Source organism: Oenanthe melanoleuca, chromosome 5 (genome assembly GCF_029582105.1).
Source record: "Oenanthe melanoleuca isolate GR-GAL-2019-014 chromosome 5, OMel1.0, whole genome shotgun sequence".
Taxonomy (NCBI): domain Eukaryota; kingdom Metazoa; phylum Chordata; class Aves; order Passeriformes; family Muscicapidae; genus Oenanthe; species Oenanthe melanoleuca.
In genome coordinates, this window is record NC_079339.1 from 25,596,073 (window position 1) to 25,623,215 (window position 27,143).

The window sequence follows — 27,143 nt, forward strand, 5'->3', positions numbered from 1 at the left end:
AGGAACCTCCAAAATTACAGTCTGCTATAATATGCTAATCACAGAGAGGTGCTGGAAGTTCATGGGAGTTTAATTTTTTACAGATAAATTTAATTCTGGAACCAAGCCTTGGCACAAGCAGTAATTTCAGGAACATGTTTAAGGGCACAGAAAATAAATAGCCAGAACCTCTTATGGATACATAAACTGAGGTGGGAAAATCAGCAGCTTGCCAGATAACTACTCTGCCTGTGACCCTTAAGTAGCAGGATTACAAAATTTCAGTTACTGAAAGATTATCTTCTGGAAAGAAGCACACAAACCAAAATCTCAGTAGTTCAATATTAGTTTATTAAATCAGCAATTTTTATCACCGCTTTCTAAAAATGATTACAAAGCATATTAAAATATATTACAGTATCTGCAAAGAATTTACTGAGTAATGAAAGTGCAACAATAATGAACTTACAACTTTGTTTGCCTAGTTGGACAAACTGAAGCACACTGCACAGATCAAGCCTTTCCTCAAAAATCAGAGTGCCTTTTAAGTGAAAACAGTGTTTAACAAAAATAGTAGAAAAGGTGAGCATGTGAAATAAAAAATGAAGTCCATGATCATTCTCTCAGTGCTAAGTTACACATATCCATTAAACCATACACTTCACACCTTGCTTGAGATCCAGCAATTTAAAGAGCCACCAAAATGAGTGCACATGGTGAAGGGAATGAAGTGAGGGAAAGAAAAAGATGGTGCATTTCAAGTGCTGGCAATAAACAATGCTGAAAGCTAGGGACCACACACCTGCTGCTTTGAGATCAGGCTCCACACAAATCCACACCACACCCAATTAACAACTGGGACCTCGCCCTGACTTAAAAATCTTTGTAAACTCTCCAATTTCCAGCTGTCACAGCTTTTAAGTCTCTCAGTGTCCTGTATTGTGGTTATGAACGGTAGCCCCACATTTTCTGTTCCAATCTATAACAAAAACTCAGTTTCTGAAGGACTAGAACCAAGCTTGCAAATTTAAACTGTGTTGTGGAACAGCTGGAGGAAAGGTAAAAGCAGCAGTTTCTGCTTCAAGACAGTAGGCTACATCAGTGGGCACAGATGTCACAGGATTAATTACAGACAGCTTTGAATAATCTTGCAGAAAATATTTTAAAATCCTAGGCATAAAATGTCCAACGAATCCAACATCATCTTTCTTCAGCAGACATTAGTAACAAACTGAACACCAAAGATTACCTCATACTGCTGTTAGCAGTAACTTCTTACAGCACACAATCCTGAAAGAAGGCAATCCTCTCACTTCTCATGCTTTCATAACATACAGATTCACTAACTCCACAGAACATTATCCAAACAGTTGTGTGTGGCTGGTTTAACTGCAGGGCCTGCAGACAGCCAGCAGGAAGATGGGGGAGCCCCACAGACCTGTGAGGATGTAGTGAGAAGAGATCCCCTCCCCTGTGCAACAGCAACCTACTCCATCAGGTTAGTTGTGCAACAAAGTTCACAAGAAATGTACTTTATTCCTATCATCTAAGTGTGATGCTAGTTCACTGTACCATATACCCAGAAATACATTTATGTAGCTGTGGATGCTGACCATGAAACACTTCTATTTCTCCAGACAGCCAGAGAAAATCCACACCTATACATGCTTTATGCATTCACCTTCCAAATTCTACAGGAATACAGAGCCGAATACTACAATCCCATCTAGGCAGAATATTTTAACTTATCAAAATTATGTATTTCAATTTGTCTGCCTTAAAACCAAGTTAGCATATTGCCACAGAGATGGAGGAAAAGGCTGTGCTTTCCATTTTACTACCAACAAAATTAGAAAAGTAAAGTAAAACCACTGAAACTATCCTGCTCTTCTCACTGAAGGAGGATATTCTAATGGCATGGGATCACATGGCTCCAATGTATCTGGAGCATCACCCCTGGAAGCTACATGTGATGGGAACCCAAGCATGAGTCCACCCCTGCAGCCCTGTGCTGCTGCAAAGTGAGGGAAGGCAGATCCTCTCAGCTTTGCCTACACTACAGTAGTCACAATGCAAAGCTTGCATTCCTTCTCCTGGTGGCTTTCCTGATGAAGCTAGTCACTAGTACTAAGCTGGTCAGTAGTGTATAAAGTGGTACTGACTGCAGACACTACCCACAAACAAACACACGTTACTACTTCTGCAGCCTTTTTCTTAACACCTGCAACAGACTACCTTTTGTTCAATCAAAAATAAATTACAAAGAAAACAGTTACTCTGCAGATGTACAGTCATAGACTCAGTGTTATTTCACAGCTCTGCTAAGTGCACAGAGATGCACTAAGGTCAATCTGGCTCCTAATTTAGGTCTAACAGAAATAAAGTTGGTATGCTTGAATGATAGGAAAAACACCTAAGAATTAAAAAAATACAAAAACCAAGTCCTCAGAACAATTTAACTATGCCAGGACATCCTTGATACAGGCCCAGAAACCTGGCAAGGTAAAGGTGGTGTTCTGCCATTACTTAAAATAGCATCATTGTTTTCCCATGGAAGAGCCCTGACAAAGTTCATGGAAATTGCACCTCAGAATAGAACAGATGCAGAAAGATGAGAGGTCCAGAAAGATGTGAAGTATTAAACCTGACAACCTACAAATATGATTTGAAAAAAGAAGCTGAGGCTTTTCTTAGATCACACACAAAACTGATCACAGAATGACAAGAACCTTTACTGGGAGACAATATCCAAACCATTTCCCTCCCCACCCCTACTACAAGAATGTTAAAGCACATTTTGGCCTGCTCTGTCTCAGAAGACATTACTGCTGCCACTTACTGAGACTTAACAAAAAAGTGCTCAAAACTACAGTACCTTTGATGTGTAGGGTCTTTCCTATTACAAATTGAATACAAGTCAACTCCTGCTCATGCAGGAATAGACCAATAGACCAGAACTGACTGCCAAATTTAATTTTAGGAAAGAACTGGCCCTCCCTGAAAGACTCAAGTTCACAGGGCCAAAGACTTGCCCTCTTTAAAGGTACTGATAAAAATTAGCTGTAAGCAGATAGTATGTTCAACTTTGATTGTGTGTTGTTGGAAAATAAATGTTTATTTATTCCTTTATGTTTATTTATTCCTTTCATGGATTGTTTTCAATAAAGGAGTAATATTTGGAGGAATGCACCTATCATTTATTACAGTCAATGTAACAGTTCTTGTTAGCCTCCTCATCTTTCAAACCTGCCACCATGGGAATTGAATCTCTCTTTTGTGGTTGTCAGCTGCATGTTGACAAAAGAGTTAAAAACTTTTCTTAAATATATTATATATTAAAAATACACAGACATAACTGCATAATTAGCCGTAAATAGAAATTAAATACCAATGAAAATATCTGGAGATAATTTTATGTGCTTTGAGGTGAACAGAAAATTTTCTGAACAGAAAATGAGCCTTAATTTCAATGCAAACATGCTTTTTTTAGTTTAAGAAACCACTCTGCTGTCACTTTGAACCATTCAGAAATTCACTGTTTGCAGAGAAACTAAGCTCAAACCGCAAAGAAAAGTATAAATCCAAGGAACAAAGGAGATCTCAGTTCTTCTAATAATACTGAATATATAGTGCTGTGTAAAACTGAAGAAGCTGTTCTTCAGGTAAGACACAATGACAGATCAAAAAAATAATTCTAGTATTTTGCAGTTCTAGATAGAATCTGAAGTTTTAAAACAAGTTTGCTCATATTCTGAGCACTTACAAAACTCTCCTCATCACTCTTCTATCTAACTCCAATTAAATAATAAAAAGAAAGAAAATAATTTCCTTTTATATCAGCCTTTTCTTAGACTATAGAGATGCTGACATTCACTCAATGGCTTAAGTGCATTTTTAGCATCTAAATACTCCTGGCATAGGCAGGTGAATTTAACATTTTGAGCTTCAGTGTGCTATTTAGAATAGTTTGGAGACACTTAGGGTTGGTAAGTAATTTAGGTTTGGTGAAGGTCAGCGACTTTTATGCATGGTCTTTTCTGCTTTATGGTTGTAAAGGCAGTGAGACATGGACACAAGACTACAAAAACATTTTCACCTTATGACATAGCTATTATAAGGCACTTGTGATAAGCATGTCTGAGTGAAGGTCAGCAAGGACAGTGACAGGAATGTTTCCCTGCTGCCATGCTTATGACTTGCATGAAATGTGCTGTGAGGTTTAAGGATCTAAGCTTAACTTCAAATTTTGGTATTTTTAACACATTTCCTCTGGGATTTTCAAAATCCTCATTCTTCTCCCTGCATTGTTCATTCTGCTGTCTGGAAAGGCTTCCTGTGAGATGGAGGCACCAGGTGGGAAGGTAGTGTGCCAGGCAGTTCATACCCATCCAGTTTAATCTTGATGAGATGCTTTGCTAATGCAAACTCCTCATCATCCAGCATCCCATCGCCATCACAGTCTGCAAGTTTCCAGATCTTCCCCAAGACGCTGTTGGGTAGTTTAGAAGTCACCATCTCCTTCTTTGCACTAATCCCAGATATTTTGCCATTGATTGGTGACAGAGTGTAGAAAATCTCATCATAAGCAGGTTTATCTTTGGCAACAACCCACTCCTCTTCATCAGCTCCTTCCTTAGCACCTTCTCCATATCCATGGCCAAAAGGTCCTGCCATGGTGCCGTCAAATGCTCCACCATGAACCATCTCTGTGGGCATGTTGCTCTCTTCCTGCCTGATCAGGTTCATCAGGGAGGCAATTTTGTTGGCCAGCATGTTATCCACAGCTTCAATTAGCTTTGGTTTCAAAGAATGAAATTTTGTGAAGTCGCAATTCTCCAACTGCTCCTGTGAATGACACAGTGACAGTAGTTAAAAACTATTCCAATACATTCAAAAGTTTAAAGAATGGGCTTCAAATTATATAAAATAATATAAATATACATATTTATAATATATATTTTATATAAACTATATATTTATATATATTATAAAATAATCAAGTAATAATTCAACTAAGATAAATATCTTTTGAAGCAGTTTCTATACCTGAAACTCCTCTTGAAGGAGAAACAAGACACACATGTAACATACAACCAATACATTTAATCAAACACACTAAGACAATTTTGCAACAGTGTATGAGTTTGTCTATTAAATTACATTTACAATACAGTTTTCAAAGTGCAGTAGATAAAACCACAGCAGTTGATGAATGTTACCCAGCAACTTTCCATCTGATTATTTTTTTCCAAACATCAAAGAAAGCTTGCAAGTCCTCAGTCCTGCTAGCACTTATATAAATGCTTAAAGTTAAAAATAAAACCAAATGTTTGCAGGACTGATCTGATTTTATAGATCAGACTTCTTGGCTGTGGTTAGGTCAGGAAGAAGTGTCCTTTACCAATAAAGAAAAGCTGAGTTGAGATAACAGCAGCAGTGTTTCATAGCAGTGCTGTCAGAACTCATGAAGTCAGATGGTCCCTGCAGAATCTGTGGAGTTTTCATCCTAACACCAGTGAAATGCTTACCTAGGTGATACAAACTATTCCAACACAAGCCCAAGTATGTTTTAAACCACAGCATTGTAAAATTAAAAATGCTTTAGACAATTATTAAATTTTATCTACATGGTAAATGCTTGCCAGGAAGAGAAAGTTAAAATCCCAAACATCACCACTACCACCATCTCCCACTTGCTGTAAAATTATGTTAAACTGATTTAACAAATCCCATCTATAACCTCAAGGAGCTGCTCCTATACATATCAAAATGATCATGACATGAACCCAAGAAACCTGGAGCTCAGGGTACAAACAGTCAACCAACAACTCTGTTCAGGTGACATACACAACCACCTGATCAGAATAAATTTATGCAGTGCAATAAATCTCAGGAAGCAAAGGTGAACTTGCTATCTGTTTTGGCACAATTTTGTTTTCACACAATTTTGCTCCTCATTACAGAAGTGACTGATCTCTCCTGTACATATTTGCTGCCATCTGCTGCTGAAGCTTAACTGACATGTAGTGTAAGTTTGAAAGAGCTTAATTCAAATTTTGTTTCAATATTCAGGTCTCTCATTCTCTCATTCTGCATCACAAGCAAAAGCAGCAAGAGAAGAAAGAGTCAATTTTTGGCACAAAACCCTCTTTCAAATTCTAATTCATGAAACCCTTCCACCAATCCTGCCTGTGAAAACTTAGCTAAAATACATCTTATGTTTCATCTATGATTTGCTGCCTCATGCTAATAGTTGATTCTCAGGTTAAATATTATAGTCTATGAAATAAACTTGTGACTTCCTATAGATAATCAGCCAATCAACTGATGACTAGCTGAGCAAGTTTACCACATACACTGTCAGAATGATGCATCTGGAAAACATCCTCCATCCCACTCATGACTAGCCCATGGCCAGAGCAAACTGCAGGCTCCTGGTCTCTTGTTCTTCAGCTTTCAAGCTGAATTATCCTCTAATTCAATGGCCATTTAAGAAGCCTATGATCTGAGATACAAACATTTCCAACTGATGCTTAAAATCACTGCTAACACAGTTGTTTTTCCCTATGGTATTTTCTAAACAACTCATCTCAAATCAGAGAACAGAAATAAATAGGCAAGAAAGTGACAGAAAGTTGGTTGAAAGACAGCAGAAAGTCCAAAAGAGGAAGAGAAAAAAGCTATTTAAAATTAGTTGTGAGTATAAACCAAGAACTGTCTTTCTCCTTCAGAGAATACAATCTTAACAGCACAAGAAGAAAGCAAAAGACAATTTTCAGAAGCAAGAGTTTTAAGCTGGACTTTTCAAAAGTCACACATTGCCTTTATTACATACTGGGAAACAGTATCAGTGAAAACAGGAACAGAGTAGAGTAAAAATGAACTTATGACTATGGATATCTTCACCTACACAAATATTTTATACCATTACAAAAATGATAAATATAACCACATTTAGGATTCAAAACAAGAAGCCCCTTAACCTGTGAGTGTTCACTGCCATTTTATTTGTACAAAGCCTTCAGTACTTTCTGCCAGGAGAGACCAGGTAGTGACTAAAAGGACAGAAGGTCAGATTCCTTATTCCTTATTTTCATATTCTTTGTGTAGTCCTGTATCAGTGAATGCACACTAAGCAAGTTACCACTCTTTGTCAGTCTGTACCCCTTCCAAGTCACTCTAACCTCATCAGACAAATGACTGTCATTTCAACTGCCCTACTGCCAAAGACTCTAAGCTGTAATGCTGAAATACTCTGCTCTGCCTTTCCCAATTTGGCAATCCTGCTACTAAGTTAAGAGCTCTTTCAGTGGAATGGTAATCTACCATCTTACCTGCATTTTCTTGACTTCAGGGAAGTCCCCTGCTGAGATATGGTGTTCCCTTTGCAGCTGGATGTAGATCTCAGGCAACTTGTTGATCAGTTCCTTCTTCTTGTTCTCTTTCCCAAATACAGAGGGCATCTCTTTTTTCAGATAGCTGATGATATAAGCATGAACCTGAAAAGAAGCAAAACTGAAATCAAAACTACTGTTTACCAACACTTAGCAATAGCATTTCTCACCTAGGTCATATAAAGAAACAGAAATATGTTTCCCTGAGGAAAGATATTATCTGCTACTGTTTCTGGAACTTTGTGTTTACATGAACAGTGAGCTATCAGTTAGTTATTATTAGCTTTTGCTGCTCTCAGCATTCCTTTGAGGGGCAGAGAAAAAGGAAACACATTTCAAAGGATTACAGATGCACACTTGCAGTTTTAAGGAGAAGCCTTGTACAGCATTCTATGAGTACCAACAGAAAATGCAAGACCCCAAACCTCAGTCTTGACACTGTACACAGAGCTCCAGCCAGACTGGTCCATCTGTATGATCTGTAAATCATCTGCCTCACCAGCCATTGTGGAAATCAATGGGACAGAGAATTCCCCCAGTAATCCAAGTATGCTAAGTGGCAGGGCTAGCTATTTGAAGTGATATTACATTCCTACCTACTGACTCACAGAAAAGTGAGTACCTGCAGTCTATATTTATGCAGCCACCTATGCAGATGACAGAGCAGCCAGTTCCAACAGGAGCAGCATGCCATGGCTGCCTTGTGAAGCCCTGGGGAGAGAAGCACAGCCTTTCCTGCTCATAAGGAAAGACATTAATTCAGGATATCTGTAAACATACTGATTCTTGCACTGCCATCAAAATATCCATCCTGCCCACCTTCCTCATGCCTTTATTCTCAACCATTCATCTCTTCCCCCATGCCACTCTCCCACCACCTCTCCCCACCAAAGCATCTGCTTGCCCACAGAGCAAGTGATCAGGTCCAGAACAGAAACAGTGGCTGCACTTCCTAACTGAGGTGAGTTCAGCTCATTGTGTGGACATTGACACTCATTTTGCACACAAGAGGGAAGGCACCAGGGCAGAGCCTCTTTTAGAAGTAATGCATGGCTATCACAACTTGACACTATCAAACTGCTCTCCAAAGCTCTGACCTGGCCTGGACCACAGCAGACAAATGACCTCCACAACAGCATATCTTCACAGAACTCAGGCCCTTGCTCATTTAAAAAGAATATAGCTGCCCACAAAACAGAAGTTGCTTACAATTTTCACAAACACAGAAAAAAAAAAGAGTTAAAAATTAGGTATGCCTATCAAACTGTTGAGCAATAAACAGGTGAAATTTTCAAGACTAGGGGAAGATAAACTACCATCAAAAATCATCAGTAAAACAAGTGATTGCTTTGGTGTTGTGTAAGAGCAATGCTTAATAGCTATCAAACCATGACAGAATATATATTATAGCCTTACACAGTCTGCACATGGCAATGCTCTCCCATTCATCTCCTTATTGTTAAGGAGGAAACAGAAAAAAATCCTTGCTTTTAAAAGAAAAATTACGCAGCCAGTTTTTATGTGCACATCTGAAGCTCACAACTTTCACACGACAACACTTCCTTGTATCTAGAAAGAGTATATGCATTTTAATTGCAATTAAATTTACATTTCTATAGAGGAGAAAAAAACTCCAGCATAAAGAAGTATAAACCCATGAAATTTTCTAAGAGTATAGATATGAGTATTTCTCCAGAACTATAAAATGGATTCAATAATGGTATTTATAAATAATTGTAAGTAATTTTATGGATCTTATGTCTAAAATAATATTTCTACCAAACCCAGAAGCATATGTTTATAATTCATAAGCACTAACAGTTTCACATGAGTATTCTAAGTGGTCTAAGGTCTGCCAGCATGCACATGTGTTTCTTGTAGATAAGAACTGTCCCCATCTTCAAAATGGGATAGTGAGTCACAGGACTTAGGGGAAAAAAAAAAAGCCTAATGCCCAAATTTGACAGCATGTTAAGACTTTGCTTTTGTTTCTAGTTAGTGTAAATGCTTTAGAAAACATTAAGAAGAGGGTAGCACATAAATAGGGTGAAAGAAACCCCACACTCAAGGCTGTAAAAAGCGGTTTTTGACTGTCAGTACTTTGAGAGCAGTTTGGAAGGCAGAAAAATGACACTGGATTACATTGCTGCTTTCCTGCAGATAAACAGTTTATTCCCCTTCCGTGACTGTCTAACGTACCCCCAAGAGCACTGTGTTCTGTATTTACCTTTATCCATTTTTTATTTTACGTTTCATAGAAATATCTAAAAATTACTCAACTGACACTCACTCCTTCAATGCCAAAAGATTGCAACAAATGAAAACAAAATGCGGCCAACATTTAAAAAACAGACTGGATCTGGGGTTTCTCTGGCATCACAGCAACTTTTTATACAACATCACTGTGATTTTAAATGGAATTTTCTACAGGGTGCCCTAAAGCTCAGGCCACAAAAACCCCTGAAACAAACCCTCAGAAAATAACCTCACCAAAAAAAGCCCAAAAGCGTATCTTCATATTCAGAAATTTAAATAAGCCAACAGAGGAAGTGGTACACACCCTCAAACAACTATTGATGTACTGATGGATTTGCAAGTTGTCTTTGTATTTGATTAGAAGTTCACGTTAAAATTGTTTCAAGGAAAATGCATTTGGTTTGATAAGTGCACAGGAAATTAGAACACCTGTCTGCTACCAACAGCTTTCTCCCCAGGTGATTATCCTTTCCTTCAAACAGCGACAATTCAATCCAGGATTACAAACTGTGCCAAAAAGACGCGTTTCACAGCAAGACAAAAATGGGGAAGGCTGAGACAGGACGTGCTGAGAGCAGCAGAGAGCGCTCACTCCATTTTGGTTTTGTACCTTTGCAAGCCTCGCCCTTTTAATGAGATCATTGAGCTTCCTGACGGCAGCCTTCTGCGGGAGGCTCTGGATGTCCTTGAAGAGGTCCTGCGCCTCGGCCTCGAAGAGCCGCCGGTTGTCGGTGTTGCGCAGGGGGTGGGCCCAGAAGGAGCCGATGTAGACGCGCAGCACCTCGGGCGTGTCGATCACCTTCCCCAGGGACCACATCAGCGCCCCGTAGACCCTCATCAGCTGCTGCGTGTCCACCTGGTCTGCCTTGTTGAGCACCACTCGGATCTTGTCGTCCTGGCCCCGGAACGACTTTATGGCCTCTGAAAACTCATCGGATATGTCCAGCTTGTGCGCGTCGAAAAGGAGGATGATGCGGTCAACCCGCTCAGCAAACCACTGCAGGACCTGGCAGAAGTCGTAGCCTGAAGGAAGAACACACTGTTACAGCCTCACCACTCAGAAAAGTGAGTCCTGGAGAAGGTAGGGCTGGGGATAGAGAGCAAGAGGCTGACAGCCTCTACCTGGGGCAAAAAAAAAGACTGATGACTCAAGAGGACAATATCTGTGTGACAGTGAGGTCAGGACAACTGTATCATGCATGTCCTTGACCAGTCTCACTATTACCACCTTTTGTTTTTATCAGTGCCCTTTTTTCTGTCTCACATTCACGTTTGCCTCTTTCCAGGAGTCTGGTTCCAGTACAGCGCCCAAGCTAAACAGGACTGTGGGGCTCTGATCACGATCTCTCCTCATCACTGCCACTATCAGTCACGTTGGTAGCACTGCTTATCAGAATAGAATTAACAAGGAAAATGGTGCAAGTGCAGCATTCCAGTACAAGGCAGCAACCAGAAGTCTTTGGACTTTAAAACCATTTTTAAACTCATCTCTTCTGATCTTGCAACACTTGCTGTTATTTTTGTCACAGCAGACTAAAAAGTACAATTTACAGTAACATGACTGCATTGCTGATGGTTTTGAGGACATGGCAGATTACAGAACACGAGCAGTGACCTTTCTGATCACCTGAAACAAGCTTGATCACGTTCTAAAGGAAAGCCTATTCATAGCACCTGACTAAATGCTTTTACAGGTTCAGCTGGTACCTAATCCACAGCAAGCACTATTCAGGAATCCTTATTCAGAAGTGACACATCTAATCCGCAGAGTCACCACTGGTGATGCAGCTTTGGGCTTGGCCTGCGTGTGACTCATCTGGTATGAGTAAGGAACAGCAAAGTATGTACTGGGAACTTTTTGCTTTTAAAAAAAACAGTTTCCTTTTTCCCCTGAACTCTTTCCCCACACTTTTTAAAAGTGTCTTGCCTTCACGCCACTTAATCAGGAACGAAACACCCCCTCCCCTCCTAAAGGGGCTCCTCCCTACATCCTGCCAGACACTCATTTTTCCTTCCAAACCTTGCAGACCACACAGACATTTCTGTCTGCAAGGGCGTGAGCATCAGCAGTGATGCTGCAGGAGCAGCACAGGGCTGGGCATTGTCTGACCAGGGGACAATGCTGGCAGACATCTGCACATTCTCCCCCAGCCACTCACGCTGCCCAGAACTGACAGGCAGGAAGCTTCTGGCACATCCTCCTGCTGACAACAGGAGCGGGAAAGGTCTGTCTTGAGACATCTTTGAATGTCACCCTCTGTGTGTATTTTTGACCCTTCAAGAAATCAGCTCCTCCATCTGTGGCCTGGATGCTTTCCAGAGTTAAATATAGAGCATGCTGGGAAATTGTGCATGTCCTCTAATTTTACATAGTTCCTTTTCTGTTCTCCTGCATGTTAAAATGAAAGTTAATATTTGACTCCTCTCTTGGTCTCAGAAGGCTTCAACTTACTCCTAGTGATACCTGTCAAATTTTAATATTACACAGATGTTCCATTCATTCATAGGTAAATATGAACGTATGTAGCTAGTGAGATGGGAAAAAACACCAGCAGCAAAGAGACAAGGCCCTGTAATGTTATTCTTCCATCAAACATTTCAAATAAGAAAAGTTGCAGCTTACAAATGTTAGACACAAGCTAAACTTTTAGAAAACAGTACCCTCTCCATCAGAGACATATTCAGGGATAGCAGAAAACATCTTGTGCAATCCTGCTTACATTTGCACACAATAATTTAGGAAGTCATCAAAGCAACTCAAACTTCAAAATGTGCTAAATATTAGACTTACAACATAAATGTGTTTGTCAGACTGGCTCCTTCAGGTAGCAGGTCAGACAAACCTTGTTGTGTGCAGCATCACAAGACAAGTCAAGTTTGTGCTCTACAAAACCACCTATATGCAAACTGCATGAACAGCCCATAAGCCACTTACAGGAAATGTATCTGACTATGCAGCATTTCAGTCAAGGTTCAGTAATTTCAAGTCATGACAGCGTGGAATATGTGTATGCAATAAATGCATAGGCACTTGTAGATAACTTCTGTATGCTGATGCCTAAGTACATTAGACCTTTATTTAACCTGCCCCCAAAGCCTGGGACACTGAGAGAACAGTGCTTTAAAGCCAATTCCCAAAATCTCATATTTGGTACAACCACACTTTAAACATGATTAAATCTAGCAGCATACAGGAGAACCACACTTTGATAAAAGAACTATGACAAGGAACACGTTCAAGGCAATCTTTAACACATGGAAAAAAATTAATGAAATTTTTTTTCTATCTAATCAAGTTATAGCCTATGAAGTAGGTAAGAGTTTGAGGTAATTACTGAGCTACATCAAATTAGGTGAAAGTCTATCATGCCAAAGGGCAGGCCAGCTAGGCTGTAACAATTGATAAGGCACATACCATCAAGACAAGGAATTTCTGAACAACAAGTGAACAAGAGCCATGTTTTGTTAAATCACAGGAGCAATTCAAGATGGTAGTGAAGTGTCATGGTCCTCCAGGCAACACAGGACTACCAGTGAAACACAACCTGGAGTGAAACACAGCTCTGTCCTGCACTTGGAAGTCTGAGACTTCTCCAGCATTCCCTAATGGTGTTGAATTTGGTTACACAACTGCTCACTTTTTCAGTGGCATATTAATATCATACTCTAGTTTTCTGCTTATTTCACGTTCCCTTCCACACTATTACAAAAGTGGCAACAGATACTTGAATGCTGCCAAACAATTTTCTCTTGATTTAACAAGCCAAGAAGGGGCAAGATGCACCTAATTTTAATTTTAGAAGGAAAAACTAAGCAGGAATCTGCAATGGAGAAGCAGACCACCACTGATTTTATGAGACTGTGAAAACTGGGATCTAAATATTTTGTGGACATTTTATGAGAAGATTTTTTCAGGATTAAAAATCATTAGTTATACACTCAATTTTTTCTGTCTAAAATAAGAGTGCCAACATGCAGCATTTGTTTTATTTCTGCCTTTGCTTGCAGAGATGTAGAGCTCTCATGCTGTTCATCTCTAATATTTCACCAACACCAACACAACTTATAGCTTATTTCCTCTGACAGAGATATGAAACACAAGTTTCCATTTCTTAAGCAAAGGTCTGGAAACAGAGGGCAGCATAAGCCACACCCTGCATCACTACCGTTTACAACTCCACAGAAAAGCAACATGAACTTAAATGCAGCTGAAGAATGCAAGGAAGAAAGTTGTTTACATTACACTGTTCTGTTTAAATAGTTTCTCAAGACAGGCTAATGTTTAAAACAGCTTGATAAACAGTGTTCAGTTCTCTGCAGAATTTTCATATTATTAAAAATATTCTCATTTGCTCTCCTTCTACCATCTGACTTCCTCTTTTGACTGTATTATATTATAGCATGACTGAGCAACCTTAAGAAGCAGCTCTAGCAGCTGTGCCCACAATAAACAAACCCACCTTATTTATAGCTCCACCCCCGAATTTTTGAGACATGACCAACCTACATGTCTGAAACCAAGCTATTACAAAACATTTCTTCATTCATGAACTTCAATAGTATATAAAAGAGTCATTATTATTTCATGGAAAACAATTAAAATGATGGAGTGACAAAGCACTAATTAGTCAACAAGATCATGCAGCTGTAGCCATTAGCAGCCATAGCAGCAGATAACAGAAATACCAACCCCCACCAGCTTCCAAGAGAAAAAATTCCAAAGCCAACATTCAGCCTTAAATATGGGTTGTACAGGGCTTGCAGTACAGATATGCAAGAGCACCATACACTACCACTAAAACAGGCCCCCCAAAGATTAGAATGCTGTTTTGTTCAGGAGAGCAGATAAAGCTCTGCTCACCTCTGCTGATGCGCTGCTTCTCTCCAGAGAGAATTCCAGGGCTGTCAATGATGCTGATGCTCTTCAGCACCTCATTTGGAAGCTGAGAACACATGAACCTGCAGGAAAGGAGGGGAAAAAAACATTAACAAGAGCTCACATACAGACTGTCGCCTGAGAGCTCCCCATTATATATCTGGTTTTAGAAAGATTCAAATGAGAATCAAAAAAGTTTCTGAATCCTGGCAAACCTCTATGTTTGCAACCATACACGTCTAAGAAAAATTATGAAGAGAGCTTCTCAAAAAAGAAAACACAGAGAAATCTTGTAAAACTGTATGTTTAAGGGCTGATAAGACTTAAAATTTTGCAAGATCTCACAACTTGGGCTTTAAATGCAACATTAAAAAGACTCCATCAAACCACTATTTTGCTAGGACCAAAATTAGTACACATGAGAAAAAATTTTTCATGTACTCCAGGTTATGGCCAGACTCAAAGACTGAAAAGGGGAGCAAGCAGAAAGCCACAGTGACAATATGTTTATGTCCCAGTCCCTGCCACATCTCCCTCTCTCCTGATTTAGCAGTGTTGGAGTGATCCCTACTCCCTAACCCACCTCTCTCCTCAGCTGGGGCACCAGTGAAAAACATCAGTATTTCTGCCACAAACCCAGCCAAAACTATCACACTGGCAGAAGCAAGAGTTCCAATTACACACAGCATGCTCTAAACAATAACCTCCTGCCTCTGCAACAGGAGGCAAATTCAATGGTGGCATTACAGAAAAATAAATAATTCACAAGGACTCTGAGAGCCGTGCAGGGCACTTGGTGTGTTACATGCAAGCTGCAATGATGCTTCTGGGATAGTTACTGACTGAAGAACTTCACTGCCCTTCATCATAACCTGCCTTTAAGAGATTTAATCTTCTTTTAATTTAAGAGTTTAATCTTCTTATCAGGGAGCAGCTGAAGTAACCCACCCTCCTCCTGTGAGGCTGCCCCACACAGGGTTAATCTGCAGCCTCAGGCTCCAGGATGGGGCTATCCCACATCAACCTACGTTTTCACAAAGCACAGTGCCCCAAAAAATGGGGTATTCCAGACTAAGGTAAAGCAAGACCTTTAAGGCCTTGGATGATCTGAGTTAGGAAGAGTTCAGCCAGTCTAGTATCAGATACAAAATATAAGCTATACCAAAGTCTAGATGGCATTTTATACAATACAAAGGAAATTGGGAAGAGAAGAAGTCCTGGCACCTCACTTCACCTTGTTCTGCAGGAGACCTTGTCACAATGAGCCTTTAACAAAAGCACACACTGTGCCTTCTTGGATAAAACAGAAATGGCAGCATCACCTGCACCTCTCCCTGAAACCCAAAAGGGCATAAGGAAAGAGCAGCCATCCCAGCCTGATAGAACTGAGGGTATGTAAACACAGTGTAAAATGTATTGTTTGTTTTAGTGGGACACCAGGTGTAAAACATACCTCGTATCTGAAGCAAATTCCTCCACTAGAAAGTTTTCTACTAGCTTAAGAGATATTTTTGAAAGAGCAATGAGGTGCTATTTGAGAAAATTACATTATTTGAACCTGACAAAAGCTAAAGGCAGTGCTATGTCAAAGTAAACACGTTATATGGAAGTATAATGGATGTGTGTAAGTGACAAAGAAAATACATTTAATCATGTGAACCCTTACAAAAATACATACATCACTAGTATGTACAGCATGAAATAGCTTTCATAAATTTGGAAGTGTGAAGACTGGATTTTCATGTATATTTTTTCTTATCACTCTCATCCAACCTTAGAAAGCCCAGTGCTTATTCAGTATCACCAAGATGTTTCTAGCCCTATCTTATGGGGAGAAAGGCACTGTTATGCCAGCTGAACAATACAGCAGTGTCTTGACTCAGGCACCACCCAAACTGGGACAGCTGGAAAAGACAATGTGAGAAAATAGAGAATTACAGAAATGCAGACACTGCCATTTTTGCAGCAGTCATAAATGGCAATAGGAGGAGAAAAGCACATGCTAAACACATAGGAAATAGAAGCAAGAACTCATAATTAACTGCTTGTTAGCTTTTAGAACATGTCCATAAGATAAAGATGAAAGATGGGTTAAAAATCTTGCCTCAAACTAATATTTTAGACAACTTAAAACTGTAATGATAGTGGTATTTGAGTTTTCCTTTTCAACACTGAGACTTACTTCTTAACATACCACTTCATGCAGGTCACATAAATGCTGCATCATAAAAAACAGAGCTACATTATCCATCTGAATGACAGACTTAAAAGTGTTACAAAAAGAGTTGTATAAATGAGATGACAGTAATTTCTTAGGCCATATCAAAATAGACCAGGACCATGCATGTCTTCTCATCAGCACTAATTTTTTCCCATGCTTTTCTGGTATAATGCAGTATTCTTCCATCACCAGCATCCAAGGGCACACTAGGTCCTGTCCCTCTACTGTTTCCTCTCCAACTTTTCTTAAAAGTGTACAGGATAAGCAAGATATTAATAGAACACCTCCCACAAGCAGTGGGACCCAGGGGGCAATTAGAAGGGGTCATGGAAAAAGACATAAGCAAGGTAACATCAATAAATTAATGCAGGTAATTACTAAGTACAAGCCTTGATTGTGATACCGTGTTCTTGTTTGTTTCATTTTTTCCATTACCTCAGTCCCTGTTTCCTGTCATTTGGATTGTTACACTTGGATGAAAAGGGCACTCAACTTCATAGTCTAAGTGCTCACAGCCTTAAGTTCCTCCATAAAACAAAACACTAGGTTTGGGAAACCATTTAAAAAATAAAATGGGAGGGTATGGAATGGGGTGGTAAGTAGAGAGAAGTCTATTAAGGCAGGAGGAAAAATGTAATATTGGACAAAAAGAACTGTCAGCATGGCAAATGAGAGAAGGCAAAGTAAAATATGTACTATGATTACAAGTAACCTGGTAGGAACTCAAAGATACTGAAGCCTAAGACAATCTCATCTGAGCAAAGTCATAAAGAGAAAGGAGTTGGTAAGTTTTGAAAAATGCTAGGGAAAGATAAGCACCTAGCTCTCTGCTGAGCAACTAACGAGTAAATGCGACTGTAGGGGAAGATAAAGGTGCTCACAGCACCACAATGTAACAATATCACAGCCACCAAAAGAACTGGAATAATTCAGTCCCTTACTTTGAAAGCACATCTTTTTAGCTAGCCAATTATCTTGCTTGCATAACAGCCAGAACTCAAAACAGCTAGTTAGACAATTAAGGCAAAACTTACATTGCCACCCATCCAGACAAACACATACCATTATTAAATGTTCTGTACAAATATCTGAATGTTATGCAAAATACAATTTATATAATTTGTATTACAAGTATATTAATTTTTTGTAGAGAGAGCACAATGATGAGGAAAGCGAAAAATAGTGATCTGGAAGACAGAATTTAGCCAATCATCTCAAACTTGTTACTTAAAATGGGACTTGACTACAGCTTCCCACAGCACATATTCTTATCTCTGCAAAGTAATAGCCAAGCCAACTGTATGCAGCTATAAACTCTCTTCTTTGAACAAGCACAGCAAGAGATAAAACTGTACATGATGAACTTTTAACACCCATGCCAGTATTTATCAGCCAAACAGGAAAGTTTATTGTTAAAAAGAACCAATTTAGATTAACTGGCTCTCAAAGTGAGGCCTCCATGTCAAGCTACCATCAAATACAGGAAGAAAACAAGGTGATTGCTCAGACAATAAGAATGGAGTTATTAGCAATTAATTTTCAACTCGAAATATTTAGCATACTACTTAAGTTTGCTATCAAAATATTCACAGCCCCTGAACAACTTGTCCCTTTTTACAAACACAGCAGAAGCTAACACTAACTCCCTGGTCCATGGAATTACCTGAACACCCATGTAGTTGATATTAAACACTTAACAGCTTGAGTTTTTACTTTATCCATGGAGCACATTTTCCATTCTTTTAGACCTTTTAGGTCTATGTATGCCAGCAATTCATGATTTTAAATAGCTATACCAAGATATCGAATTAAATCAGTGGAAACAAAAAAGACAGCACCAAAAGAAAAATATTTGTTTCCTTTTTTTTTTTTTTTGAATGGTAGTTTTTAATAATAGTACTAACCTATCAGTTTTATTGAGTAGAATTTTTGCATAAACTTTTCCTGAGTCCCACCTGGCATCATGTCTCACAAACAAGTCACCCAGTGGATCATTTCTACAGTTTTATGTGAACTGGTTTTAACAGCTATTTTCTATTCAGATAACTGAATATCTCTATTGTAATGCCACCCTACCTAGTACTGCCTTTTTTTTGTTTATTTCACCTGAACTGCCACCACTTCTGCTTATATTAGAATATTTATTCCATGCTGTTCAAAACAGAACACGCCAAAATTTAAATGTAGTCATCAGAAGACAAAGCAAGATGATCTCTCTCACCTGTTGAGGAAAGCATTCCCAAAGCGGCCGAGTTTCCGGAATGGCTTCTTAGGATCAACAACTAGGGCATTTCCAGGAACATTTCCTTCTGTTTCTCCATACATCACAGCAATGAAGGAATCTGTGGTGGGCTCTGGACCAATCCGCATGCCTGGAAAGTCTTGCTCAAGCAGGTATCTGGAGGTGGAGAACACAAAGGTGTATTTATACACAGCAGCTATATTTATACCTAAATATTCCAAAATGAATGATTGGGATACATGGAAAAACAAATACCCACAATTTGCTTAAAAATTCCCATGGATATGCATATTCTATAAGAATATGATTACATTTACCTGCATTTCATTATTTCTGCTAACCAGGGAAGGAGGCACAGGACTGAATTAGTTTTTCACAATATCTAGGTAAAAGGAAATCCTTTTACAAAGACAGTGTGGAAAGCACTCCCCCAACTGCAGCACCTCAACCATTTAAGTGAATGTTTCTACCAATTTTAATCAAGTACAATTTAACTATTTACATAATCAAAACTGGATTTGCATGAGAATTCTTTTTCAGGCACAGGTGGTGGTCCTGCATACAACTGCAGCACTAGTTACGTTTTAGTGCATCTATATTAACACTGCTTGTTTAATAAAGGTTTATTCTGGACTTAATTCAACAGTGCTATGCCTATTCTGCTATAATTTCCTACATCAATACTAATTTGAGAGGACTTGCTGGCTGCTTTTGCAGCAAAAACCATTTTACACAGTATCTATACTTGCTGAACAATCTCTGTCCTCAAATACAGTACCCAAGCATTCACAAACTTTATAGATCAGTGCACAGAATCTGAATTTAAGGAACTAAATATATGGTACATATTCAAACACTGTTTTCCACTAGCCTTAGCAAACTAGCTCCAATTAGCTCAACCTATAATCAGGGAGCACGGAACAGTTATTTGCATGAGATTTCCTGTCGCTTTCTGCTTCCAAAAAAAAAGAAATTTAAAAAATGCAAACACTAGAACTTGTGAGGAAGGAGGAACATAAGAACAATCATGCCATAACATGCCAAAGTCAATTTGTTTTATCTCTAGAATAAGCTGTACCCAACACACAGTAACAGGGAAATAAAACTGACCACTCTCCAAAAGTAAATGAAACCTTTCTGCCCACACAGAATCTCACTGTACAAATTAGATCATGGAATGATCTAAATGAAATTAAGACAAAACTTCTTCAACTGCTCAACAGTTGAACCCCTCAAAGAATTCCAGGATTTTCAAGCATCCTGGCAAACAGCACAACACCTGAAACACCAAAGTGTGTTCCCACCTATTCATTAAACATCACTGCAGACCAGAGTTCTCTAAAACAGAATGCCAAGGTTAACTCACAAGAACCACTAAAATTTTCCAGATTGGAGCTATCCACACTTTGATTTTGAAATATCAATTATACTTCTGACTTCTAAAATAAGATTTTTAACTTGCCATGATAAAATGCTCTATTTCAAGCATTGCTTTTCCTCACTGTCCTTCTTTCAAAAGAGAAAGGCTCTCTAAGAGACTTCTCTTAATACAAATTGCTATTCCCAGGCTTCTGCTGACAGAGGTAGCAAATCATAAGGTGACAAATGACATATACAAGAATCTGCTCCAAGAGCAGCAGTAAAGAACATTTATTGAACCAAATGCACAGCAGTGAAGTCCCACATCCCAGGTCAAGGAAAGCTACACAGTGGGATCTAAATGCAGGAGCAGACACCTCCAGGGTAACAGGATAATTGCCATCTATCATAAGCTCATAAATTATGGCATGATTATGGCTATTCAGTGGTGATGGTCTTTTAGATGCCTAAAAAAATAATTACATGGCCTGCTCATGAATTTGCTGCACATGTAACACTTGAAAAATTTAAAGAGTTATAAGTACAGAGTACCTTTCAGGATTTCCAACATCTCTATTTGCAGCTCTGAACTCCATAGTGCAAATTGAGAGTAGGTGTTTATTGAAATTACTAAACCACAACAAAGTGCTACTGAACTGCAATGACACTCCCAAATTAATGTCATAAAGGCAGCTTTAGAAAACAGGCTTTTAGAGCGATAACAATCCAGGAAGGCAAGACCTCCTTCCAAATACCAAGCCCCACCCAACAGCCACAATACTCTGCCTGGTACAACTATTTAGCAGACACAGAAATCACTTTGCAGCACAGGTATTTTCCATTAAGATTGGCTCACAATTGCACATCAAGAACTAGTATAGACTAAAATAAACCTCTTCTTGAGCACTGGCTGTGCTCAAGTGTGATGGGTTTGGCTGGGACAATAACTACTATGGGGTGTGTTTTAGATCTGTGCTGAAAAGTGTTGACAATACAGGGGTTTCTTCACTGCTGCTGAGCAGCACTTACACAGAATCACGACCTTTCCTGCTTCTCAGCCCACCAGCAAGTGACTGGGGGTGAACAAAGAGTTAAGAGGGGACACAGCTGGGACAGCTGATCCCAGCTGACCCAAGGGATGTCCTGTACCATATGGCATCGTGCTTAGCATATAAAGCTAGGGGAAAAAGGAAGGAGACACTTGGAATGATAGCATTTTCTCTCCCCAGGTCACTTATGTATGACAGAGCCCTGCTTTCCTGGGAATACCTGAACACCTGCCTGCCCTTGGAAAGCAGTGAATGAATTCCTTGCTTTGCCCTGCCTGTGATGCTTTTATTGTACCTACTAAACTGTTGCTGTCTCCAGCCAGTTTTCTCACTTTTACCATTCTGATTTTCTCCTCCATCTGCCTGTGCAGGGTGTAAGTGGCTGTGTGGTGCCTGGTTGCAAGCTGGAGTTGGGGGTAGGCTAAGCCAGAACAGGCTGTATCACACTTCTCAGCATGAAAAACCGATTTTACACACCAAAGGTAAGAGCAGTCTCCTGTCAATTGAAAAGCTGCCAAGTTTTCTGTACCAAATGCTACATTAGTACAGGAAAATACCTGGATTTTCAGCATCTGCTGTGCTTTTCTCAGGAATTTTCAGCAGAGAAGGAGTTCAAAAAGGTTCACAGGAAGAATGCTTAAAAATAGCCAATGCCCCAAAGACAGTCTAGATCAAACAACAGACATCCTGTTGATTCTTCTCTCTTTGTTTTTACCTGGGCTATAACCTTTCAGCTTTGCCAATAAACATTCATCTATGTTCCTCTGCAAGATGTATAGCCAGACTATGGGAAACTAGTTTACAAAGTTCCAGAGATAGAAAAGATCACTCACAGTGGTAGACACTCATTATAATCTGAAGTCTAAATGGATTAGCTAGGCCATACTAATGCACAAAAGCAAGTGAGCTGGACAGAGCAGCACTGAACAGGGATACCCTGTGATGCACTGAGAGATAAACTCATGGCTGCTTTATAGGGCTGTTCACCTCCATACTGCATCCTGCACAAAGCTTTTTTTTTTTTATAAACACAGCAAAACTAGCAGATGTTTGCTTTAGTGTAAGAATTCTGCTCTAAATAACTCAAAGCTTTCATGTACAGCTAGTAAAGAAGTCACAGCTTTCACTCAAAGAAACTAAGAGGGACCTTCCTCCCACTTCACCCCCAAAGAAACAGATGCAGCTGCACAAGTGATCACACACTACTTGCAGACTCCAGACATCATGCACAGAAAAGGGTGCTCTCACAAAAGTCAGCTCTGGCTGAGTTAAATAGCAGGAAGTTTACAATTTTTAACCTCTGAGTAATACCTGTGAGCAAAGTAAAAGCACAGCCTGGCAATCTGAGGAATTTACTTCTGGTTTGTCTCAAGTTGATAAGTTCTTTAAAAAAAAATAAAAAAAATATCTGTCTTCTACATTTTTAAAACAGAACAAAATAAACTACCTACTTGCATTAATTACCTCTTATCTCTTTTCCATGCAGTACAATTCTCCTCTCCTGTCTCTCTTTTCCCCACTTTTTTTTCTAAAAAAGTCATGAGACATTGAGACAATTACAGAAGCTGCACAGCCAAGCAGCTCTCATGTAAGATAACAACTGGCTCTCACCATACTCCCACTTCATTAAACACAACAGGACAAGCATTAACATTTGGAAGTATTTGTCTGAATTGTCAGCATTGTCAAATAAATGAATAAAACTATCACCACACTACACCTCAGACAGCAAAACTGACTGGTTGCACTGCATTGTTCCAAGTGGCAAAGCGGATAAACAGCATTGAGTGAAAAAACATAAGAGCTGTTAGAAACCTGGAAGTGTTTGTTTGCATATCTTAATCTCCAGGGACATTTAGTCACTGGTACATCAGGGTTTTCCATGAAGACTTAGTGGAAGGAACTGGGTGGATATGGATGTGTCAGAGGTATGAAAATGTGAAGTTCTCACGATAACGTCTCAATCAAAGTAAGTCCCAAATGAATATTTGGCAGCTAAACAGAATTGTTATGTTCACACATAAACCCAATAGTAAACACTTAGGTAGACCTAATATGCCCTCCTGGCTATGAAGTCAAGAAATGTGAACAAAAAGCAATTTTAATCATTTTAAGGAGTTTTTAATTGTTTATTTAAGATTTAAAATAATTTAAAATAATGTTTTCTTTTTAAAAGGTTTGGAAGAATAAATCCCCTATAGCCCTACTTAATTCTAAGAAAAATCATCTATAACAAATATAGGATTAAAACAATCTTGAGAGAGTATGAGATTTTTCCATGGGAGATTTAGCCTTTCAGAGGGGAAATTTATTTCTGGATGACCTGGACTTGATAATATTTTCCCATGTCTTCTTCTGAGTCTTGCACACAGCATACATTAAGTTCTCTTTTTTGACCTTCTTTTTCTCCTCTAAATTGGATTTTGAGTAACAGTCTCTGTGACACTACTGTCTAAGTTGCTGCCCATCTTCAGTGGAGCATTTTTTCATGCTGATTCAGACAATTATCTATGCTACAGAAAACGCTGAGGCAATGAATGCTGATCATAGTGAGATCCTTTGGAAGCAATAAAAGATACCCTGCTACAGATTTGGGCTCTACAGTCAATGTCTTCTCCAATAAGCCTTGTGCAAAATTTTTAACTTCTCTGCAAGTTACCTAAAATGGGCACAGCAGAAAGGGGCAAAGAGGGTAAAAAGAAGGGCACATCACAGTAGAAGCCACTTCTTGCATCAAGTCAGGCATTTTAATGAAGCACATGAGAAAGCATCTTTGAAAACTTCACCTCTGCCAAAATCATCTGGGCATCTTCACCCTGCACTGACAAAGGATAAAAAACAAGCTGGCAACAGCTGTAATAAAGTATGGGTTTTTTCTCATTCAGACTGTACATTACTACCAGCCAACGCTTTTGCTCAGTATTAACTCAGTGATAACAAGTTACTCACAAAGCAACAGTAGCAAAAATACAGGTAAGGCACTGCAAGGAATATTAATGTTTCTAAGCACACTACTGACTTATTACTCCAGTCAAATACAGGCAGCTATAAAGGACAGAAAGGTGAATGTCCACAAAAAAAAGAACCTGTGTCCTCAATCAAGGCAACTCTTACAGGAGGGGGAACACAGAGTTTTCTATGAATTGCTGACAGGCAGAACAAGTTCTGGTGTGCACATATTTGTGACCATTCTGCCTCCCTCTGCATCACCTGTGCTCTCCCCATCTTGTCCATAAGCCAAGCAACAACACTTATCTGGAAATATATACAGACTAACAAGGCAACTGCAATTTGAAAGAAGAAAATGAATGAGTATGCCTGGAGAAATGTTCAAAAAATCCAAATCAACAACCCCTTCCCCCTCACATCACCTCGTGACTGTCTATGGAGATCCTGAAACTAACTTTCTTTTCTTTTAATTACAGCCTTATTTCTATTTTTAAACTATTCCGCTGAGCAATACCACTTTGTGTGTTTGTGGAATTCTGTAATAATCAGTAAAGAAACCATGTTCAATGTCAAGCTTTCAATTAGGTAGTTGTAAAACCTGAAAAGACACATGATTAGTTCTGTAAACATCTGAAAAGCTCTCAGGTGATTAAAGGTAAACATTGATCTTCAGTGGAGAGGAGAGGAAGGCATTTTGCAATGCAAGAACAAAACGGTGTTATGGGCAAGGCTGCCCATAATCTTTGGACCTGAAAGATAAATATTTGTATATTTTACAGAAAGACTATAACGAACTTCAGCTATAAGTAGGTCAAAATGTGAACCAAGTGACCTCTCAGTGTCTACTGCAGAGTTGGGCAAAACCTCAGACTGATCTGCAAGTGGCATGTTAGAGGGAAGCTCAGACATATGCAAAATATTCACAGATTCATAGAACTGTGCTTACCTAAGATATGCTTCAGCTTCCTAAAAATGAGTTACTAAGAAATTTAGAAATAAGGAATACAGGAAAGAGAGAAAATACTACAACAGGAACACTGTTCAGCTGCCTTAGTAGTGATACTGCTTCTTAAATGCAATTGATCAAAATACAGGGACGGGAAGGGAAGACTTTCTGGCAAGTCCACGTGTTTTTTGCCCAAAACTCCTGTCACCTTACTCTTCTATGATCACATCCGATCTGTGCATTAAGCTACTTTTGGGAAAGAAAGGGGAGGAGATAAGCTGAAGTGATCCCTCATGGCCAGCGCAGTCATACGTTTTAGCACGAAGCCCCTGGTTTTCCTTGGAAATAGCTTAGAGATTAAAGGAACTAAGAGGAAGTAGACAACGGGGTTACACGTTCTCACCAGAACATGAAACAGACAGAATATTCTTGCACAGGAAGCAAGCGGCGAGCTGCAGAGCGTGCAGCAGGGTCGGGAGCGGCACCACCCTGGACACAGCATGGATGTCGCCGGCCGCGGGCAGGCACCGGCACGGCCACCGGCACGGCTCTGCTCGCACCCCCAGGGCAGGAACCAGCCCGGCCACCGGCACGGCTCTGCCGGCCCCGGGCGGGAACCAGCCCGGCTCGGCTCGCACCCCCGGGGCAGGAACCGGCCCGGCCCGGCCCGGCTCGCACCCCCGGGGCAGGCACCGGCCCGGCCCGGCTCGGCTCGCACCCCCGGTGCAGGAACCGGCCCGGCCCGGCTCGGCTCGCACCCCCGGGGCAGGCACCGGCCCGGCTCGGCTCGCAGCCGCGGGGCAGCGCGGCCCCAGCGCCGCCGGAGCGCGGGAGGGATTTAGCGCAGGCAGCAGCACCGCGGGCAGGGGGCGAGGATGAGGAGCGGCCGGGGCTCGGCTCCCCGGGCGGGGCGCGCTCGCCGGGGTCACCTACCGGATGAAGGTGGTCTTGCCGGTGCTGTACTGCCCCACCAGCAGCACCATGGGCTTGTTCTCGAAGTCGGCGTCCTCCAGGGCGGGCGAGTGGAACTCATGGAAGCGGTAGTGCTCCTCCAGCGGCAGCAGCTTGCGGAGGTAGAGGTCCCGCAGCCCGCCCGTCACTGTCTGCACCACGTCGGTGCCGCCGCCGCGCTCCCGCCCGCCGCCCTGCTTCCCCAGCCAGCTGAACATCCCGCCCTGCCGCAGCCACAGCCACAGCCACTGCCGCCACAGCCACTGCTGCCACCTCTGCCGCCACAGCCACTGCTGCCACCTCTGCCGCCACAGCCGCAGCCGCCGCGGGCCCGCCCCGCTCCCGCTCCCGGCCCGGCAGAGGCGGTGCCAGCAGCGCCGGCCCGGGCGGGGCCTCTCCCTGCCCGACACACCCTGCGAGCCGGGCGGGTCTGGGGTTTCATGGAGGAGAGGTTGGTCTGGCTTTTTTCCCGAATCCGAGAATTTTTTTAATTTTTATTTTTATTTTTGGGCCACAAGTCCGCCTCTGGAGGTTAATTGTGACATCTCAGCCCCTCGCGATGAAATCCGGAAACACTTTGACTGCTCCGATCTGAACGTAGAATCGCCCAAATGCTTGTCGTGTTTTCCTGATGATGGTTGCTGTCTTTGGATGCAAAAGAAATGTGTGACTAAGCGCCGTGGTGTTTAGCTGCAGTGAAAAATCTTAGTGTAACATGGAAATCTTTCTGTGAGACGAGTGTAGAAGATACAGATATAGATAAGTTCTAACCTTAGGTCCTGCGTTGTGTTAAGCCACATAGGAGGATCACCTTGCTCATTAATTTTACAAGTTTTAGTAGAGTGTAAAACCAGATTCACTACAACCTTGGGGAAATCAATAAAGCAAGTATTTTTTTTCCTCTGACATTAAAGTTTGCTC

At 40.6% G+C, this 27,143-nt stretch overlaps 1 protein-coding gene across 1 annotated transcript; it reads right to left on the reverse strand.

Moving 5' to 3' along the window:
• Window positions 1–309: 309 nt before the first annotated feature.
• On the reverse strand, window positions 310–26,566 carry EHD4 (EH domain containing 4). Its single transcript, XM_056493085.1, has 6 exons — window positions 26,205–26,566; window positions 18,948–19,124; window positions 14,491–14,588; window positions 10,240–10,652; window positions 7,314–7,478; window positions 310–4,824 (listed from the first exon to the last, which is right to left on the reverse strand). The coding sequence occupies exons 1-6, from the start codon at window positions 26,438–26,440 to the stop codon at window positions 4,288–4,290; spliced, it is 1,626 nt and encodes a 541-aa protein (XP_056349060.1). The 5' UTR covers window positions 26,441–26,566; the 3' UTR covers window positions 310–4,287.
• Window positions 26,567–27,143: the final 577 nt, after the last annotated feature.

Excerpts from the sequence above, each read along its gene's own strand:
- EHD4 (XM_056493085.1), bottom strand. The coding sequence starts at position 26,440 with ATGTTCAGCTGGCTGGGGAAGCAGGGCGGCGGGCGGGAGCGCGGCGGC. Across the intron at positions 10,653-14,490 it reads GAAGCAGCGCATCAGCAGAG|GCTACGACTTCTGCCAGGTC; the intron begins GTGAGCAGAGCT and ends TTCTTCCTTCAG. Across the intron at positions 4,825-7,313 it reads CTGAAGTCAAGAAAATGCAG|GAGCAGTTGGAGAATTGCGA; the intron begins GTAAGATGGTAG and ends TGTCATTCACAG.